Here is a 20,683-nt window from a genome sequence, read left to right on the forward strand (position 1 = left end):
GGTCATCCCTCATCCCTTCTTCCTCTGATCTGGAGGACTCACTAAACCCAAATGCTTAATTTGTAAATCATGCCTGAGTGTTGGCTATCCATACATTTTAAAAATAATAAACGATGCCGTCTGGTTTCCTTAAAATAAGAAATTTGATTTTTTTTTTCCTTTTCCTTTTCATACTGAAGTATTTTCTAGCTTTTACATTTAATGTTGATACTTAAGTATATTTAAAACCAAATACTTGTAGACTTTTACTCAAGTAGTATTGTACTGGGTGACTAACTTTTACTTGAGTCATTTTCTATGAAGGTATCTTTACTTTTACTCAAGAATGACAATTGAGAACTTTTTACACCACTGCTATCATGGATCAGGATGAGACCCAGATGCAGACACAGGAGGCGGATAGTTTGAATCTCAGATATTTATTATAACACAAGGGGCAGGCAAACAGCAGGTTGAGGGCAGGCAGAGGTTGGTAATCCAGGGCAAAGTCAGGCAGGTACAAAACGGCACTCAGGATGGCAAGCTGGCTCAGGCAGACTCAGGGTCAGGACAGGCAGGCTCAGGATCAGGAAAGGCAGGCAGGCTGAGGGTCAGGACAGGCAAAAAGGTCAGAACCAAGAAGACTAGAAACAAAACTTGAGGACAGGCAAACTGGAAACACTCTGGTACGACAAGACAAACTGGAAACACACTGATACGATAAGACAAACTGGAAACACTCTGGTATGGAAAGACAAGACAAACTGGAAACACTCTGGTACGACAAGACAAACTGGAAACACTGATACGATAAGACAAACTGGAAACACTCTGGTACGACAAGACAAACTGGAAACACTCTGGTACGACAAGACAAGACAGGGGGTGACTCTCTCTTACCCAGTACTCAGTAGTAGGAAGGTGGTTGTGAGGGGTGACTCTCTATTACCCAGTACTCAGTAGTAGGAAGGTGACTGTGAGGGGTGACTCTATTACCCAGTACTCAGCAGTAGGAAGGTGGCTGTGAGGGGTGACTCTCTATTACCCAGTACTCAGTAGTAGGAAGGTGGTTGTGAGGGGTGACTCTCTATTACCCAGTACTCAGTAGTAGGAAGGTGACTGTGAGGGGTGACTCTATTACCCAGTACTCAGTAGTAGGAAGGTGGCTGTGAGGGGTGACTCTCTATTACCCAGTACTCAGTAGTAGGAAGGTGGCTGTGAGGGGTGACTCTCTCTTACCCAGTACTCAGTAGTAGGAAGGTGACTGTGAGGGGTGACTCTATTACCCAGTACTCAGTAGTAGGAAGGTGACTGTGAGGGGTGACTCTCTCTTACCCAGTACTCAGTAGTAGGAAGGTGACTGTGAGGGGTGACTCTATTACCCAGTACTCAGTAGTAGGAAGGTGACTGTGAGGGGTGACTCTATTACCTAGTACTCAGTAGTAGGAAGGTGGCTGTGAGGGGTGACTCTATTACCCGGTACTCAGTAGTAGGAAGGTGGCTGTGAGGGGTGACTCTCTTACCCAGTACTCAGTAGTAGGAAGGTGGCTGTGAGGGGTGACTCTATTACCCAGTACTCAGTAGTAGGAAGGTGACTGTGAGGGGTGACTCTATTACCCAGTACTCAGTAGTAGGAAGGTGGCTGTGAGGGGTGACTCTCTCTTACCCAGTACTCAGTAGTAGGAAGGTGACTGTGAGGGGTGACTCTATTACCCAGTACTCAGTAGTAGGAAGGGAGCTGTGAGGGGTGGCTCACTCTTACCCAGTACTCATTAGTAGGAAGGTGACTGTGAGGGGTGACTCTCTCTTACCCAGTACTCAGTAGTAGGAAGGTGGCTGTGAGGGGTGACTCTCTCTTACCCAGTACTCAGTAGTTGGAAGGTGGCTGAGAGAGAGAGTTGGTACCCACCCAGTACTCAGTAGTAGGAAGGTGGCTGAGAGAGAGAGTTGGTACCCACCCAGTACTCAGTAGTAGGAAGGTGGCTGAGAGAGAGAGTTGGTACCCACCCAGTACTCAGTAGTAGGAAGGTGGCTGAGAGAGAGAGTTGGTACCCACCCAGTACTCAGTAGTAGGAAGGTGGCTGAGAGAGAGAGTTGGTACCCACCCAGTACTCAGTAGTAGGAAGGTGGCTGAGAGAGAGAGTTGGTACCCACCCAGTACTCAGTAGTAGGAAGGTGGCTGAGAGAGAGAGTTGGTACCCACCCAGTTTAGTCCAGCTGATGATCTGGATGATGAGAGGCAGACCCTGTTTCAGCTGCAGACTGGAGTGTATGCTGGTCGGTACATAGGCACACACACTGTTACATGAAGCATCTTAGAGATATAGGAGGAACAAGACTAATTAACACACACAGGCATCCAGACACATACACACTTTACCTGGGAGATGAAGAGGTACATTTCAGTCAGCTGTAGTGTAGTCTGTTTCATTGCCGACCAGAGGTAAAAGACAGAGATGAACAGGGAGAGAACACCTGCACAGGAACGAGAGAGGGATGGATGGATGGATGGATGGATGGATGGATGGATGGATGGATGGATGGATGGATGGATGGATGGATGGATGGATGGATAGAATGCTGATTTAGAAAGAGTGCCATGAAGCATTCGTGTAATGTTGTAGGGAGGTTATAATACTTACACCATGTGAACGTTGGGTTCTCTCCCCACAACTGGCATCATGGGAAACGTGGGAAGAAACAAACAACCCAGGACCCAGCTCACCGACCTAAACTAGAGAGAGAGAGAGATGACACATTTACATTTTACAGTGCTTCGTACTCCTGCCATATTGCTTGCACGTATCCAGTCTTTTCAGAGTTGTGCACATCGAAGAGGAAGGGGCTGAGAACTACAGTCGTGGCCAAAAGTTTTGATGATGACACAAATATTAATTTTCACAAAGTCTGCTGCCTCAGTTTGTATGATGGACATTTGCATATACTCCAGAATGTTGTGAAGAGTGATCAGATGAATTGCAATTAATTGTAAAGTCCCTCTTTGCCATGCAAATGAACTGAATACCCCAAAAACATTTCCACTGCATTTCAGCCCTGCCACAAAAGGACCAGCTGACATCATGTCAGTGATTCTCTCCTTAACACAGGTGTGAGTGTTGACGAGGACAATTTCCCTCATTAAAATGCAAATCAATTTATAACATTTTTTACATGCATTTTTCTGTTTTTTGTTGTTGTTATTCTGTCTCTCACTGTTCAAGTAAACCTACCATTAAAATTATAGTCTGATCATTTCTTTGTCAGTGGGCAAACGTACGAAATCAGCAGGGGATCAAATACTTTTCTCCCTCACTGTATTGGCACAATTTAGTTGCTGGAGATGAACAACACCAGTGCCAATATATCCTCCAAACACCAGCTTCTCTGACATGATCACTTAAATAGAGAACATAGAACAGATCTACCACTTCTTAGACTTACTTTCAATGAGAATGACTGATCGATAACTCAAATTCCTATGTGAATTTGATCGGGTCACCCAACAAGTGACATACTACAGCTTTAAATTATTAGGGGAGGGTTTAGCCGGGGTATACCATCAATATAAAATAAGAATTTTTTCTCAACTAACTTGCCAAGTTAAATAAAGGTTAAATCAAATGTTTTCATAATAACAGTTCAATGCAAGTATAAAGAGGCGTTCCTGCAGACGCAGAAATGACCACATGCAGGAACGCCCCGAATTGCCGCCCACCATTCTCGTAGTTCTTCTTAACCTCTCCCGTATCCAATCTAATCCCACTATTCAATGGAGGAGGCGGGTGCTGGAATGACATTCAACCAAACCCTTCCCTGCATTCAACCCCTTTCAGCTGATCGGGGAAAGACGGGCGGATAGCTTAAAATTGGACCCCTCTTCCTGGACGGATGGCTTTCTAGCTAGCTAGGTTAAATCTTCATATTAGAAAAATGGCGGCGGATAGCGTCAACCCGTTTAATCTGAGCGATTCTGAAGATGAGGCAGAGCAGAGAGCAGAGGACGGGGTTGATGCCGAAAGGAGCCTTAGCGATGGAGCGCCAGGGCTCCCGTCCAACATCCCCATCTCCCCGCAGGCGGACGCCGAGCCCCCGGCCCTTCTGCTGTCCAGCACCCGGACCAGCCCAAGTGTGGAAGGCATCTCGGTAGCAGCCGCAGCAATGCCAAGCGGCTTGGCAGAGACTCGGGTGTCTGTAGATGTGATTGCTGCTCAGCTAATTCGGGATCAATACTTCCTCACCGCTCTTGAATTTCATACCGAATTGTTGGAATCAGGGAGGGAGCTTCCCCGGTTGCGGGACTATTTCTCCAACCCGGGCAATTTCGAGAGGCAAAGCGGCACTTCACCAGCTTGTAAAGACCAAGGACTGGGGCCAGGTGGACCGCTAAGTAAGTAAATAGCTATTTGCTCATTTATAACCTAAATTAATTATAATTTATATGGCATTATGTGCTAGCTAGTTAGCAGACAGCCTGTTATTCAATGGGGAAACCATGTTGGCACTGTGCTTGTCAGCCAACATTGCTCTGCCGATGTAGAATAAACGAAATTCGATACGACACCTGTTTTTTTCTCTCGTTAGCTAACTAGATTAGACAATAGCAATGGAAACCCCGGATAATTTACTAATACAGAGTTAGCTCACCTACCCGCGTTAGCCTGTGAGAAGAGTTTCTCCCCTAGGTGCCAGCTGGCTTGGAACAGATGGAACCAAATCAAATGCAACATGCTTCGTAGACTACAGGTGAAAGCTAACAGTGAAATACTTACTTATCGGTCCTTTTCCAACAATGCAGAGTTAAAGATAATACAAAACATTTGAATTAAGAATATAAATAGTGACACGGTGAATAACGAGTAAAAATAACATGGCTGTAAAAAGGGAGTAGAAGAAAAATAAATACATCGATGTGCAGGGGATCAAGGCAACTGAGGTAGTTATGTACTGTACATATAGGTAGGGCTAAAGGGACTTAGCAGCAGTATGTGTGAACGTGTGTGTGGCTTCAGTATGCATGTGTGTGCATGTTATGTGTGTGTTGGGGTGTCCAGTGTGTGTGCTAGTCAATGCAAGACTTTGCAGGCTGTCCAGGTAGTCATTTGATTAGCTAACTAGCACTCTTGTTTAGACCGCTTATGGCGTGGGGGTAGAAGCTGTTCAGGTTCCTGTTGGTTCCACTTGCCCTGCGGTAGCAAAGAGAACAGTTTGTGGCTGGAGTCTTTGACAGTTTTTTGGGCCTTCATCTGACACCACCTGGTATAGAGGTCCTGGATGGTAGGGAGCTTGGCTCCAGTGAGGTATGGGTCTGTACCCACTACCCTGTAGCGCCAAGCAGTTGCCATACCAAGCGGCGATGCAGCCAGTCACCATGTTCTTGATTGTGCAGCTGTTGAACTCTTTGAGGATCTGAGGGCTCATGCAAAATAATTTCAGCCTCCTGAGGGGGTAGAGGTGTTGTCGTGCCCTCTTCACTACTGTGTTGGTGTGTTTGGACCATGATAGATCCTTAGTGACGTAGACACGGAGGACCATGAAGCCCGTGACCCGTTCCACTACAGCCTGTCGATGTGAATGGAGACGTGCTTGGGACTCCATTTCCTGTAGTCCACAAACCAGAATAGTAGTGACTATGAACAGCTAGCTGGCGACCTGAAAAGCCCTATCAGACAACCTTCTTTATACCAGTCTAGTAATTGAGATATTTGCATCTTGGCATCATGTAGGCTGCTGCTGAAGATGGCTATACAGGCTACTCAAATATTAAAACTAGGCCTATCTCTAACTGCCTGTAGCTGTCATTATCTGCCTATACAGGGCCTTCAGAAAGTATTCATACCCCTTGATTTATTCCACATTTATTTGTTTTATAGACTAAATTCAAAATAAATGAATAAAACACATTTTCACCCATCACTCAATACCACATAATGGTAAAGTAAAAATATGTTTTTAGACATTTTTGCATAGTTAGTGAAATTAAATACAGAAATATCTAATTTACATACAGTACCAGTCAAAGGTTTGGACACACCTACTCATTCAAGAGTTTTTCTTTATTTTTGCTATTTTCTACATTTTAGAATATTAGTGAAGACATCAAAACTATGAAATAACACATGGAATCATGAAGTAACCAAAAAATGGTTAAATAAATATTTTATATTTGTGATTCTTGATGACCGCTTTGCGCACACTTGGCATTCTCTCAACCAGCTTCATGAGGTAGTAACCTGGATTGCATTTCAATTAACAGCTGTGCCTTGTTAAAAGTTAATTTGTGGAATTTCTTTACTTAATGCGTTTGAGCCAATCAGTTGTTGTGACAAGGTAAGGAGGGTATACAGAAAATACATTAGCCTTATTTGGTAAAAGACCAAGTCCATATTATGACAAAAACAGCTCAAATAAGCAAAGAGAAACAACAGTCCCTCATTACTTTAAGACATGAAGGTCTGTCAAAACGGAACATCTCCAGAACGTTGAAAGTTTCAAGCGCAGTCTCAAAAACCATCGAGCTCTGATGAAATTTGCTCTCATGAGGACCACCACAGGAAAGGAAGACCCAGAGTTACCTCTGCTGCAGAAGATAAGTTCATTAGTTACCAGCCTCAGAAATTGCAGCCCAAATAAATGCTTCAGAGTTCAAGTAACAGACACATCTCAACATCAACTGTTCAGAGGAGAATGTGAATCAGGCCTTCATGGTCGAATTGCTGCAAAGAAACCACTACTAAAGGACACCAATAATAATAAGAGACTTGCTTGATCTAAGAAACACGAGCAATGGATATTAGACCGGTTGAAACCTGTCTTTTAATCTGATGAGTCCAAATTTGAGATTTTTGGTTTGAACCCCACTGTGAAGCATGGAGGAGGAGGTGTGATGGTGTGGGGCTGCGTTGCTGGTGACACTGTCAGTGATTGATTTATTTAGAATTCAAGGCACACTAAACCAGCATGGCTACCACAGCATTCTGCCACTCTCCTTCCGGTGCCGACAGAGATGGCCGCCTCGCTTCGCGTTCCTAGGAAGTTTTTTGTTTTTTAACGTGTTATTTCTTACATTAGTACCCCAGGTCATCTTAGGTTTCATTACATACAGTCGAGAAGAACTACTGAATATAAGATCAGCGTCAACTCACCATCAGTACGACCAAGAATATGTTTTTCGCGACGCGGATCCTGTGTTCTGCCTTACAAACAGGACAACGGAATGGATCGCCATGCAGCGACCCAAAAAAAACGACTCCGAAAAAGAGGGAAACGCGGCGGTCTTCTGGTCAGACTCCGGAGACGGGCACACCGTGAACCACTCCCTAGCATTCTTCTTGCCAATGTCCAGTCTCTAGACAACAAGGTTGATGAAATCTGAGCAAGGGTAGCATTCCAGAGGGACATCAGAGACTGTAACATTCTGTGCTTCACGGAAACATGGCTCACTGGAGAGACTCTATCCGAAGCGGTGCAGCCAACGAGTTTCTCCACGCATCGCGCCGACAGAAACAAACACCTTTCTGGTAAGAAGAGGGGCGGGGGCGTATGCCTTATGGCTAACGAGACATGGTGTGATGAAAGAAACATACAGGAACTCAAATCCTTCTGTTCACCTGATTTAGAATTCCTCACAATCAAATGTAGACCGCATTATCTACCAAGGGAATTCTCTTCGATTATAATCACAGCCGTATATATCCCCCCCCAAGCAGACACCGATGGCTCTGAACGAACTTTATTTAACTCTTTGCAAACTGGAAACAATTTATCCGGAGGCTGAATTCATTGTAGCTGGGGATTTTAACAAGGCTAATCTGAAAACAAGACTCCCTAAATTTTATCAGCATATCGATTGCGCAACCAGGGGTGGAAAAACCTTGGATCATTGTTACTCTAACTTCCGCGACGCATATAAGGCCCTGCCCCGCCCCCCTTTCGGAAAAGCTGACCACGACTCCATTTTGCTGATCCCTGCCTACAGACAGAAACTAAAACTAGAGGCTCCCACGCTGAGGTCTGTCCAACGCTGGTCCGACCAAGCTGACTCCACACTCCAAGACTGCTTCCATCACGTGGACTGGGATATGTTTCGTATTGCGTCAGATAACAACATTGACGAATACGCTGATTCGGTGTGCGAGTTCATGAGAACGTGCGTTGAAGATGTCGTTCCCATAGTAACGATTAAAACATTCCCTAACCAGAAACTGTGGATTGATGGCAGCATTCGCGTGAAACTGAAAGCGCGAACCACTGCTTTTAATCAGGGCAAGGTGTCTGGTAACATGACAGAATACAAACAGTGCAGCTATTCCCTCCGCAAGGCTATCAAACAAGCTAAGCGTCAGTACAGAGACAAAGTAGAATCTCAATTCAACGGCTCAGACACAAGAGGCATGTGGCAGGGTCTACAGTCAATCACGGACTACAGGAAGAAATCCAGCCCAGTCACGGACCAGGATGTCTTGCTCCCAGGCAGACTAAATAACTTTTTTGCCCGCTTTGAGGACAATACAGTGCCACTGACACGGCCTGCAACGAAAACTTGCGGTTTCTCCTTCACTGCAGCCGAGGTGAGTAAGACATTTAAACGTGTTAACCCTCGCAAGGCTGCAGGCCCAGACGGCATCCCCAGCCGCGCCCTCAGAGCATGCGCAGACCAGCTGGCCCGTGTGTTTACGGACATATTCAATCAATCCCTATACCAGTCTGCTGTTCCCACATGCTTCAAGATGGCCACCATTGTTCCTGTTCCCAAGAAAGCTAAGGTAACTGAGCTAAGCGACTACCGCCCCGTAGCACTCACTTCAGTCATCATGAAGTGCTTTGAGAGACTAGTCAAGGACCATATCACCTCCACCCTACCTGACACCCTAGACCCACTCCAATTTGCTTACTGCCCAAATAGGTCCACAGACGATGCAATCTCAACCACACTGCACACTGCCCTAACCCATCTGGACAAGAGGAATACCTATGTGAGAATGCTGTTCATCGACTACAGCTCGGCATTCAACACCATAGTACCCTCCAAGCTCATCATCAAGCTCGAGACCCTGGGTCTCGACCCCGCCCTGTGCAACTGGGTACTGGACTTCCTGACGGGCCGCCCCCAGGTGGTGAGGGTAGGTAACAACATCTCCTCCCCTCTGATCCTCAACACTGGGGCCCCACAAGGGTGCGTTCTGAGCCCTCTCCTGTACTCCCTGTTCACCCACGCACGCCTCCAACTCAATCATCAAGTTTGCGGACGACACAACAGTGGTAGGCTTGATTACCAACAACGACGAGATGGCCTACAGGGAGGAGGTGAGGGCCCTCGGAGTGTGGTGTCAGGAAAATAACCTCACACTCAACGTCAACAAAACTAAGGAGATGATTGTGGATTTCAGGAAACAGCAGAGGGAACACTCCCCTATCCACATCGATGGAACAGTAGTGGAGAGGGTAGCAAGTTTTAAGTTCCTCGGCATACACATCACAGACAAACTGAATTGGTCCACTCACACAGACAGCATCGTGAAGAAGGCGCAGCAGCGCCTCTTCAACCTCAGGAGGCTGAAGAAATTCACCAAAAGCACTCACAAACTTCTACAGATGCACAATCGAGAGCATCCTGGCGGGCTGTATCACCGCCTGGTACGGCAACTGCTCCGCCCTCAACTGTAAGGCTCTCCAGAGGGTAGTGAGGTCTGCACAACGCATCACCGGGGGCAAACTACCTGCCCTCCAGGACACCTACACCACCCGATGTTACAGGAAGGCCATAAAGATCATCAAGGACATCAACCACCCGAGCCACTGCCTGTTCACCCCGCTATCATCCAGAAGGCGAGGTCAGTACAGGTGCATCAAAGCTGGGACCGAGAGACTGAAAAACAGCTTCTATCTCAAGGCCATCAGACTGTTAAACAGCCACCACTAACATTGAGTGGCCGCTGCCAACACACTGACTCAACTCCAGCCACTTTAATAATGGGAATGATGTAAATATATCACTAGCCACTTTAAACAATGCTACCTTATATAATGTTACTTACCCTACATTATTCATCTCATATGCATACGTATATACTGTACTCTATCATCGACTGCATCCTTATGTAATACATGTATCACTAGCCACTTTAACTATGCCACTTTGTTTACATACTCATCTTATATGTATATACTGTACTCGATACCAGCTACTGTATCTTGCCTATGCTGCTCTGTACCATCACTCATTCATATATCCTTATGTACATATTCTTTATCCCCTTACACTGTGTATAAGACAGTAGTTTAGGAATTGTTAGTTAGATTACTTGTTGGTTATTACTGCATTGTCGGAACTAGAAGCACAAGCATTTCGCTACACTCGCATTAACATCTGCTAACCATGTGTATGTGACAAATAAAATTTGATTTGATTCTGCAGCGAGAACGACCAGCCCATCTGGTTTGTACTTAGTGGGACTATGATTTGTTTTTCAACAGGGCAATGATCCAATGCACCTCCATGATGTGTACGGCTACTTGACCAAGATGCTGAGTGATGTAGTGCTGCATCAGATGACTTGGCCTCCACAATCACTGACCTCAACCCAATTGAGATGGTTTTGGATGAGTTGGACCACAGCGTGATGGAAAAGCAGCCAACAAGTGCTCGGCATATGTGGGAACTCCTTAAATACTGTTGGAAAAGTTTTCCAGATGAAGCTGGTTGAAAGAATGCCAAGTGTGCAAAGCTGTCAAAGGCAAAGGGTGTCTATTTTGTAGAATGTAAAATGTATTTTGACTTGTTGAACACTTTCTTTTATTTTGTTGGTTACTACATGGTTCCATATGTGGTATTTCATAGTTTTGATGTCTTCACTATTATTCTACAACGTAGACAATAGTCCAATTAAAGAAAAACCCTTGAGTGAGTAGGTGTGTCAAACTTTTGACTGGTACGGAGTCAATACTTTGTAGAAGCACCTTTGGTAGCAATTACAGCATTCCGTTTTTCTGTGTAAGTTTTCCACACCTGGATTGTGCAACATTTGCCCTTTTTTTTTTTTTTTTTTTTTTTTTCAAAATGTTCAAGCTCTGTCTAATTGGTTTTTGATCATTGCTAGACAGGTCGTGCCATGGATTTTCAAGCAGATTTAAGTCCACACTAACTTGGCCACCCAGCAACATTGACTGTCTTCTTGTAAGCAACTTCTGTGTCGATTTTTGCCTTGTGTTTTAGGTTATTCGCCTGCTGAAAAGTCATTTAATCTCCCAGTATCTGGTGATAAGCAGACTGAAATTGCCTGTGCTAAGCTCCATTACATGTATTTTTTTTATCCTGAAAACTTCCCCAGTCCTGAATGATTACAAGCATACCTATAACATGATGCAGCCACCACTATTCTTGAAAATATGGAGAGTGGTACTCTAATGTGTTGTATTGGATTTGCCCCAAATGTAACACTTTGTTTTCAGGACAAAAAGTTTTTGCAGTATTACTTTAATACCTTGTTGCAAACAGGATGCACACTTCCTTATTTTCACTCAGTCAATTAGGTTAGTATTGTGGAGTAATATGTTTTCTCATATCACAGCCATTAAACTCTGCAACTGTTTTATAGTCATCATTGGCCTCATTGTGAAATACCTGAGTGGTTTCCTTTTCTCCAGCAACTGTGTTAGGAAATATTCCTGTATCTTTTGTAGTCACAAGTGTAATAACTTTACCATGCTCAAAGGGGTAGATGGGTAGGAAGATGGTTGTCTCCTTCTGTGGTATTAGTCCCCTTCCCCCTTTTCTAGAATAGATTTGACACACACACACAATGGTATGCTGACACAAATTGACTACTTCTACAACAGCAAACCGAACATTCAACTGCCCCAAATCTTAGGGGCATGGGTTCTTCGACATTTCGCACCAATGAACACAGGAATGCATTCGTAGTTCTGATCTGTATTCTGTGTCGTACTGTTTTAGCAACAATCAAGGCTGGTGACCTTATTTCTATCCCTTTCTACTGATAAGAGCTACGATAAGAATAGAAGCCTGAGCTGTGTAAACTGCATTTCCATGATTGTGTTATGTGCCTCCCATTTTCCGTACTTATTCCTTCCTGATCTAACACAACTGGATAGGTGAAAGCAGGGGGTTCCACTATACAGCTTGGACCTGTACAGGCATGTGATATCAGTGCTTATTAGGCTGTCTTGGGAGGGAGGACGTAAGGATGCTTGTCATGATACAAGTATTCCACCTCATCATGTAGCCCACAAGCCTCTATGTATAGCAGACATTGTTCAGCTCATGGCTAAGCCTAATGGCCTCTGTCTGTGGCACCTCGCTGGTTGCCGTGGAGCTGGAGGACTGAGGTATCCCAGGGGGCATTGCTTGTGTTATTATTTTATTTTTTCTCTCTGCATTGTTGAGAAGGGCCAGTAAGTTATTATTCACTGTTAGTCTGTTTACAAAGCATGTGACAAATACAATTTGATTGGATTAAAAAAAAAAAAAAAAGAAGATCTCTAAGAATGGGTGAGGGCTTGGATGAAGTTGCCCTCAGACACTGATCTATGGTCAGCTTAGCATTTCACCCCACAGTGTTATGGTTAGGATTTGGTGATTCTAGATCTGATCTTAAGAACAGGATACTGAGAGGAACTCCACCTGTCTTCTATTGTGTTTACTTCAGTGATAAACAGGAGGCGAGAGGGGGGCAGCTTGAGGGTCTGCCCCTAGGGTCAATGGGGCCTACACCCAGCCCAGGAGAGGGTTTCCTTGCCGCCTTTGCTCACTCTTTCCGGGTTTCAAGCCGGCTGAGCAACTCTAATGAGAGAGGAGTATTAGGGCCCATAAAAATATAGAAATGGTTGTATTATGGTCTAACGTTGTGCATTAGCTGCTCCATTGGTGTCACATTATGTAGACCTAACAGAGGTGTCCTGCACCACGTGGGGAGCATGTGGTAAAACCATGTAGGAAACGGTCAGAGTAAAGATACCGTCTCATAGGCTGGGCATCAAAAGGGTCACTTGTTGCTGTTAGCACTATGATCTGGCTAGCTCTCGGTCACCACCACCCTGCTAATTTAACAGACTTAGCAGCTAGCATGGTGCTCTGTTCACCTGCTGCAGCAGGTCACTGCACAACTCAACACCGTAGCCCACTGAGCTGAAGCCTAAACATTTAGGCCTAATTCCAGGAGTTCATACAAGTTCTCAGGTTAGGCTGAAGAAATAACACACATAAACATGCACACAGTAAGAAAAAAAGCACACAGACACAGATTTGCTGCAGGGCTGGGAGAGGCTGATTTAATCACACTGCTGGGTCTGCTTCACCTGTTTCTGCTCTGGGCTCCTCATAGCTGTGTGTGTGTGCATCTCAGTCTATAGGCCTGCACTGTCTGTACTTGTACTACAGCTATCATCCTGTAGAATAGATCTATCATAATATTGATTTACTGTCAGTAGGACTGGCACAATTATTGTATAATTATTTTACTGACAATAACCGTGTACTGATTGTAATAGCTGTCTTAAAACATACATTTTCGGAGGAAGGAGGGATTCAACTTAATATTCAAGTAGATAAAGTTTACCCAAAAGTAGTTTTAAGTTTGACATGAATTGGGTAGAGTTGGTAATCATATTAGGAGCCGATGGGTTGGGAGGAGAACCTTCATTTCCAACAGTTCCCTGGGGTCCGAGCCATTCGTTTTGGAGCTGGGCGTCACCAGAGCTGTGTTGTATTCATTAGGTGTTTCGTAGTGACTTTTCTAAGATGCATTACAAGCTCAAAACATATCATTTAAAATAAAAAAGACAATTTATGACAATAACCGTGGCTATTTGCAGGACAATTGAATTCTTACCCAAAATTCCATAATCGTCACCATAATGCCCCACCTGTCAGTCAAATCAAAACCAATTTTATAAAAAATAAATAATAATCAAAAAGCAACACAAAAGTACATAACAACGAGGCTACATACAGGGGGCACCGGTACCAAGTCCATGTACATAACAACAACGAGGCTAAATACAGGGGGCACCGGTACCAAGTCCATGTACATAACAACAACGAGGCTACATACAGGTGGCACCGGTACCAAGTCCATGTACATAACAACAACGAGGCTAAATACAGGGGGCACCGGTACCAAGTCCATGTACATAACAACAACGAGGCTAAATACAGGGGGCACCGGTATCAAGTCCATGTACATAACAACAACGAGGCTACATACAGGGGGCTCCGGTACCAAGTCCATAACAACAACGAGGCTACATACAGGGGGCACCGGTACCAAGTCCATGTACATAACAACAACGAGGCTACATACAGGGGGCACCGGTACCAAGTCCATGTGCATAACAACAACGAGGCTACATACAGGGGGCACCGGTACCAAGTCCATGTACATAACAACAACGAGGCTACATACAGGGGGCACCGGTACCAAGTCCATGTACATAACAACAACGAGGCTACATACAGGGGGCACCGGTACCAAGTCCACGTACATAACAACAACGAGGCTACATACAGGGGGCACCGGTACCAAGTCCATGTACATAACAACAACGAGGCTACATACAGGGGGCACCGGTACCAAGTCCACGTACATAACAACAACGAGGCTACATACAGGGGGCACCGGTACCAAGTCCATGTGCATAACAACAACGAGGCTACATACAGGGGGCACCGGTACCAAGTCCATGTACATAACAACAACGAGGCTACATACAGGGGGCACCGGTACCAAGTCCATGTGCATAACAACAACGAGGCTACATACAGGGGGCACCGGTACCAAGTCCATGTGCATAACAACAACGAGGCTACATACAGGGGGCACCGATACCAAGTCCACGTGCATAACAACAACGAGGCTACATACAGGGGGCACCGGTACCAAGTCCATGTGCAGGGATACAGGTGAGTCCAGGTAGTTTGTAAAGTGACTATGCATAGATGATAAACAACATCATTTTTACACTTCTGCTTAGGGGCGGTGGGGGTCAATATGGCTGACCATTTGATTAATTGTTCAACAGTTGTTCCCAGTATTGAGGATCAGCGTGGCAGATGTGTTGCTGCCTTACCTTAACACCTGGGGGCGGCCTGTCAGGAAGTCCAGGATCCAGTTGCAGAAGGAGGTGTTTAGGCTCAGGGTCCTTAGCTTAGTGATAAGCTTTGTGGGCACTATGGTGTTGAACGCTGAGCTGTAGTCAATGAATAGCATTCTCACATAGGTGTTCCTTTTGTCCAGGTGGGAAAGGGCAGTGTCTAGTGCAATAGAGATTGCATCATCTGTGGATCTGTTGGGACGGTATGCAAATTTGAGTGGGTCTAGGGTTTCTGGGATAATGGTGTTGATGTGAGCCATGACCAGCCTTTCAAAGCACTTCATGGCTACCGACATGAGTGCTACGGAACGGTAATCATTTAGGCTTCAGTGTTTCTTGGCTCGACTTGAGCAAAAAGGCATTTAGCCCATCTGGTAGGCTCGTGTCACTGGGAAGCTTGTGGCTGTGCTTCCCTTTAGTCAATAGTTTCCAAGCCACATCCGACGAGCGTCACAGCCGGTGTGGTACGATTCCATCTTTGTCCTGTATTGGTGCTTTTCCTGTTTGATGGATCGTCTGAGAGCATAGCAGTATTTCTTATAAGTTTCCCGCTCCTTTAAGGCGGCAGCTCTATTTATTTAATATTTTTTATTTAACTTTTATTTAACTAGTCAGTTAAGAACACATTCTTATTTACAATGACGACCTACCAAAAGGCGAAAGGCCTCCTGCAGGATTAATAATAAATAAAATAAAAATATAGGACAAATCACAACCAGAGATCGAAAGGCGATAACACAGCATGGCAGTAACACATGACAACACAGCATGGTAGCAACACATGACAACAACATGGCAGCAGCACAACATGGTAGCAGCACAAAAGTGTACAAACATTGTTGGGCACAGAAAACCGCACAAAGGGCAAGAAGGTAGAGACAACAATACATTACGCAAAGCAGCCACAACTGTCAGTAAGAGTCAGTAAGAGTGTCCCTGATAAGGTCTTTGTTGCAGCTCGTTCCAGTCGCTAGCTGCAGTGAACTGAAAAGACGAGCGACCTATGGATGTGTGTGCTTTGGGGATCTTTAACAGTGAGGCCTGAGAGGGTTTTATAAATGACCAACAACCAGTGGGTCTTGTGACGGGTATACAGAGATGATCAGTTTACAGCAGAGTATCGAGTGCAGTGATGTGTCCTATAAGGAGCATCTGGCCTTTGGCTCGGAGCGGATGTTGCCTGTAATCCATGGTTTCTGGTTGGGATATGTACGTATGGTCACTGTGAGGATGACAGTCAGACACTTGTTGTGGCTCTCTCTCTCACGGTCTCTCTCTCCTTTCCTTTGTGAAAGATCCTGTCATCCCCTACAGATTCCAGACATTCTGAGATCTGTCTGAAGCACCAGAGTGTCCTCAACACCCTCCAGCCAAATGGACACTGAGAATGTTGTTGCAATTAGTGTCCCACAACGTACTGCGCTCATTGATTGGGAGGGAGCATACTGGAAAGATGGGGCCATATGAAATCTCAGGCTGTCTGTTCTCAAACACAAGAGAGGACAATATAAGCCATGGACACACACACACACACACACACACAAAAAGAGTTCCAAACAAGTTGGCAGTGACACTCTCTCACACACCCTCCCTTGGCAGTCACAGGACTGAGTGTGTGTGCTTTGTGTGGCCACAGATCTGACCGTGTGACTCACATTCATTACTGTGACATCACATCCGGTTTGACGTTGTTGTTCGTTTTGGACTTCGGCAAGGCTTTTTTTGGGCTGTTCGGGCACACAATATTTTTCTCTCGAGGCAAACCGAAGCCGGTAGCCAAAGTCTACTCCCCCCTTGTCGGCGATTGGTCAACAGTAGGAATGCCTATTGTCATTCAACGAGAAATGACTGTTCCTCATGTACATGTTTTCACTTGAGAAATACTGCACCAAACATCATTGTTAGATGTAAAATTGTGCCACTAAGATCTCTACAAAAATGTCAAAATTAATGACCGAGTTCTTGAATTATCTTCGATTAATTCAGACTATTTTGAGGAAGTGTATACTGGCTACGGCGTCTCAAAATGGACAAATGGTACTATTCCGCTTTTTCAAGTTTAATGCTTATTTCCTGTAATTTTTTTGTCTTGAAAATGAAGCGGTTTTAAAGGAAATATTCTTGCAAATCTATACATTTTACCACGTCTGTGTATTTTTTATTTAATTTTTTTGAACCCCGCTTTTCTACCAATTTTTGTGATATCCAATTGGTAGTTAGTCTTGTCCCCATCACGGCAACTCCCTAACGGACTCTGGAGTGGCAAAGGTCGAGAGCCATTTGTCCTCCGAAACACGACCCTGCCAAGCCGCACTGCTTCTTGACACCAAGAAGCATTTCAAGGTCCTGGAGTGGCCGAGCTAGTCTCCAAAGATTTTCTATGGGGTTGAAAATCTGGAGTTGAAAGTCCGTGTTGCCCAGCAACAGCCCCAAACATCACTGCTCTAAAGGACATCTGCATGGAGGAATGGGCCAAAATACCAGCAACAGTGTGTGAAAACCTTGTGAAGAGTTACAAAAAACGTTTGATCTCTGTCATTGCCAACAAAGGGTATATAACAAAGTATTGAGAAACTTTTGTTAGTTACCAAATACTTATTTTCCACCATAATTTGCAAATAAATTAATAAAAAATCCTACAATGTGATTTTCTGGATTTTAGTTGAAGTGTACCTATGATGAAAATTACAGGCCTCTCATCTTTTTAAGTGGGAGAACTTGCACAATTGGTGGCTGATTAAATATTTTTTTGCCCCACTGTACCTCGCTAACTCCTCAAACCTGCTTGGTAGGAAACCCCTCAGGACGATGTATACCCAGAAAACAAACCGGTTTGGGTGTTGTCTACTACCATGTCCTCTCCTGTCCACTCTCCACATAGTGTTATGTTGTCTGTTGTGATTTCTCCCAAGCTGTTGTTTATAGCCAGGGTGATGTGGTGAATACTGTAATGATCACTATATAAATGGGCTGAATTGCTTTCTCTGTGCCTTTCTCCTGCCAGACCGAGCGGGCAGCATCAGCACGTTGGACTCTCTGGACTTCGCCCGTTACTCTGACGACGGGAACCGGGAGTCGGACGAGAGGGTGGCAGGTAAGACGAGCTGTACCTGTCCTGACCGGGCAGAGATCGAGAGACGGACATGAAGAAGGAGAGACAAAACAGACAACAGACAGAAAAGAGCAGGGGAAGGGATAGAAATACAGACAGAGTATACTGGACCTTTCCTTGCCCTTTATGATGTCACGGTATAACTACAGCCCTGTATAATATAACTACAGCCCTATAATAACTAAGCCCTAATAATATAAGCCCTAATATATAATATAATATATAAACTATAATAATATATGGCGTCATTAACGACAGCCCTAGCAGATAACGACAGCCCTGTATGCTTGTATGGCGTCACGGTATAACGACAGCCCTGTACAGTCATGTATGTGCAGCCCTGTACATTCTACAGCCCTGTATGGTGTCACGGTATAACGACAGCCCTGTATGGCGTCAATAACGAACCCACTATAACCCCCTGTATGCGTCACGGTATAACGCAGCCCTGTATGCTCTACCAAGCTGAGCTACAGAAGGACGTCACATGACCCCTGTATGGCGTCACGGTATAACTACAGCCCTGTATGGCCCTGTATGGCACGGTATAACTGTACAAGCCCCTGTATGGCGTCACGGTATAACGACAGCCCTGTATGGCGTCACGGTATAACGACAGGCGTCGTCACGGTATAACTACAGCCCTGTATGGCGTCACGGTATAACGACAGCCCTGTATGTATAAACTACAGCCCTGTATGGCGTCACGGTATAACTACAGCCCTGTATGGCGTCACGGTATAACTACAGCCCTGTATGGCGTCACGGTATAACTGTACAGCAGCCCTGTATGGCGCCCTGTATGGCGTCACGGTATAACTACAGCCCTGTATGGCGTCACGGTATAACTACAGCCCTGTATGGCGTCACGGTATAACTACAGCCCTGTATGGCGTCACGGTATAACTACAGCCCTGTATGGCGTCTACAGCCCTGTATGGCGTCACTACAGCCCTGTATGGCGTCACGGTATAACTACAGCCCTGTATGGCGTCACGGTATAACTACAGCCCTGTATGGCGTCACGGTATAACTACAGCCCTGTATGGCGTCACGGTATAACTACAGCCCTGTATGGCGGTCACAGCCCTGTATAACTACAGCCCTGTATGGCGTCACGGTATAACTACAGCCCTGTATGGCGTCACGGTATAACTACAGCCCTGTATGGCGTCACGGTATAAGCCCTGTATGGCGTCACGGTATAACTACAGCCCTGTATGGCGGTATAACTACAGCCCTGCGTCACGGTATAACTACAGCCCTGTATGGCGTCACGGTATAACTACAGCCCTGTATGGCGTCACGGTATAACTACAGCCCTGTATGGCGTCACGGTATAACTACAGCCCTGTATGGCGTCACGGTATAACTACAGCCCTGTATGGCGTCACGGTATAACTACAGCCCTGTATGGCGTCACGGTATAACTACAGCCCTGTATGGCGTCACGGTATAACTACAGCCCTGTATGGCGTCACGGTATAACTACAGCCCTGTATGGCGTCACGGTATAACTACAGCCCTGTATGGCGTCACGGTATAACGACAGCCCTGTATGGCGTCACGGTATAACGACAGCCCTGTATGGCGTCACGGTATAACGACAGCCCTGTATGGCGTCACGGGCGTCATAAACTACAGCCCTGTATAACTACAGCCCTGTATGCGTCACGGGTATAACTACAGCCCTGTATGGCGTCACGGTATAACTACAGCCCTGTATGGCGTCACGGTATAACTACAGCCCTGTATGGCGTCACGGTATAACTACAGCCCTGTATGGCGTCACGGTATAACTACAGCCCTGTATGGCGTCACGGTATAACTACAGCCCTGTATGGCGTCACGGTATAACCACAGCCCTGTATGGCGTCACGGTATAACCACAGCCCTGTATGGCGTCACGGTATAACCACAGCCCTGTATGGCGTCACGGTATAACCACAGCCCTGTATGGCGTCACGGTATAACTACAGCCCTGTATGGCGTCACGGTATAACTACAGCCCTGTATGGCGTCACGGTATAACCACAGCCCTGTATGGCGTCAACGCCCTGTAACCACAGCCCTGTATGGCGTCACGGTATAACCACAGCCCTGTATGGCGTCACGGTATAACCACAGCCCTGTATGGCGTCACGGTATAAGCCCTGTATGGCGTCACGGTATAACTACAGCCCTGTATGGCGTCACGGTATAACACAGCCCTGTATGGCGTCACGGTATAACCACAGCCCTGTATGGCGTCACGGTATAACCACAGCCCTGTATGGCGTCACGGTATAACCACAGCCCTGTATGGCGTCACGGTATAACGACAGCCCTGTATGGCGTCACGGTATAACTACAGCCCTGTATGGCGTCACGGTATAACGACAGCCCTGTATGGCGTCACGGTATAACGACAGCCCTGTATGGCGTCACGGTATAACGACAGCCCTGTATGGCGTCACGGTATAACGACAGCCCTGTATGGCGTCA

The 20,683-nt window shown here is 45.7% G+C and overlaps 1 protein-coding gene and 1 long non-coding RNA gene across 3 annotated transcripts in view; one reads left to right on the forward strand and one right to left on the reverse strand.

Annotated features, from left to right (window-relative positions):
* Window positions 1-410: 410 nt before the first annotated feature.
* LOC127917969 (uncharacterized) lies at window positions 411-5,707 on the reverse strand. Of its 2 annotated transcripts, none has more exons than XR_008098138.1 (5): window positions 4,749-5,707; window positions 2,622-2,713; window positions 2,360-2,454; window positions 2,183-2,253; window positions 411-583 (listed from the first exon to the last, which is right to left on the reverse strand). It is a non-coding gene; the product is annotated as an uncharacterized LOC127917969 (long non-coding RNA). The 2 variants fall into 2 exon arrangements; XR_008098147.1 differs by lacking the exon at window positions 4,749-5,707 and adding an exon at window positions 4,628-4,735.
* Window positions 3,684-20,683, forward strand: part of LOC118382398 (RAB11-binding protein RELCH homolog) — a 99,311-nt gene continuing 82,311 nt past the window's right edge. The window contains exons 1-2 of the mRNA XM_052501122.1: window positions 3,684-4,366; window positions 18,092-18,181. Of these exons, the coding sequence (XP_052357082.1) occupies window positions 3,910-4,366; window positions 18,092-18,181 (547 nt within the window). The 5' untranslated portion in view covers window positions 3,684-3,909. The remainder of the gene's footprint in view (window positions 4,367-18,091; window positions 18,182-20,683) is intronic.

This window comes from Oncorhynchus keta, chromosome 4 (assembly GCF_023373465.1).
Source record: "Oncorhynchus keta strain PuntledgeMale-10-30-2019 chromosome 4, Oket_V2, whole genome shotgun sequence".
Taxonomy (NCBI): Eukaryota; Metazoa; Chordata; class Actinopteri; order Salmoniformes; family Salmonidae; genus Oncorhynchus; species Oncorhynchus keta.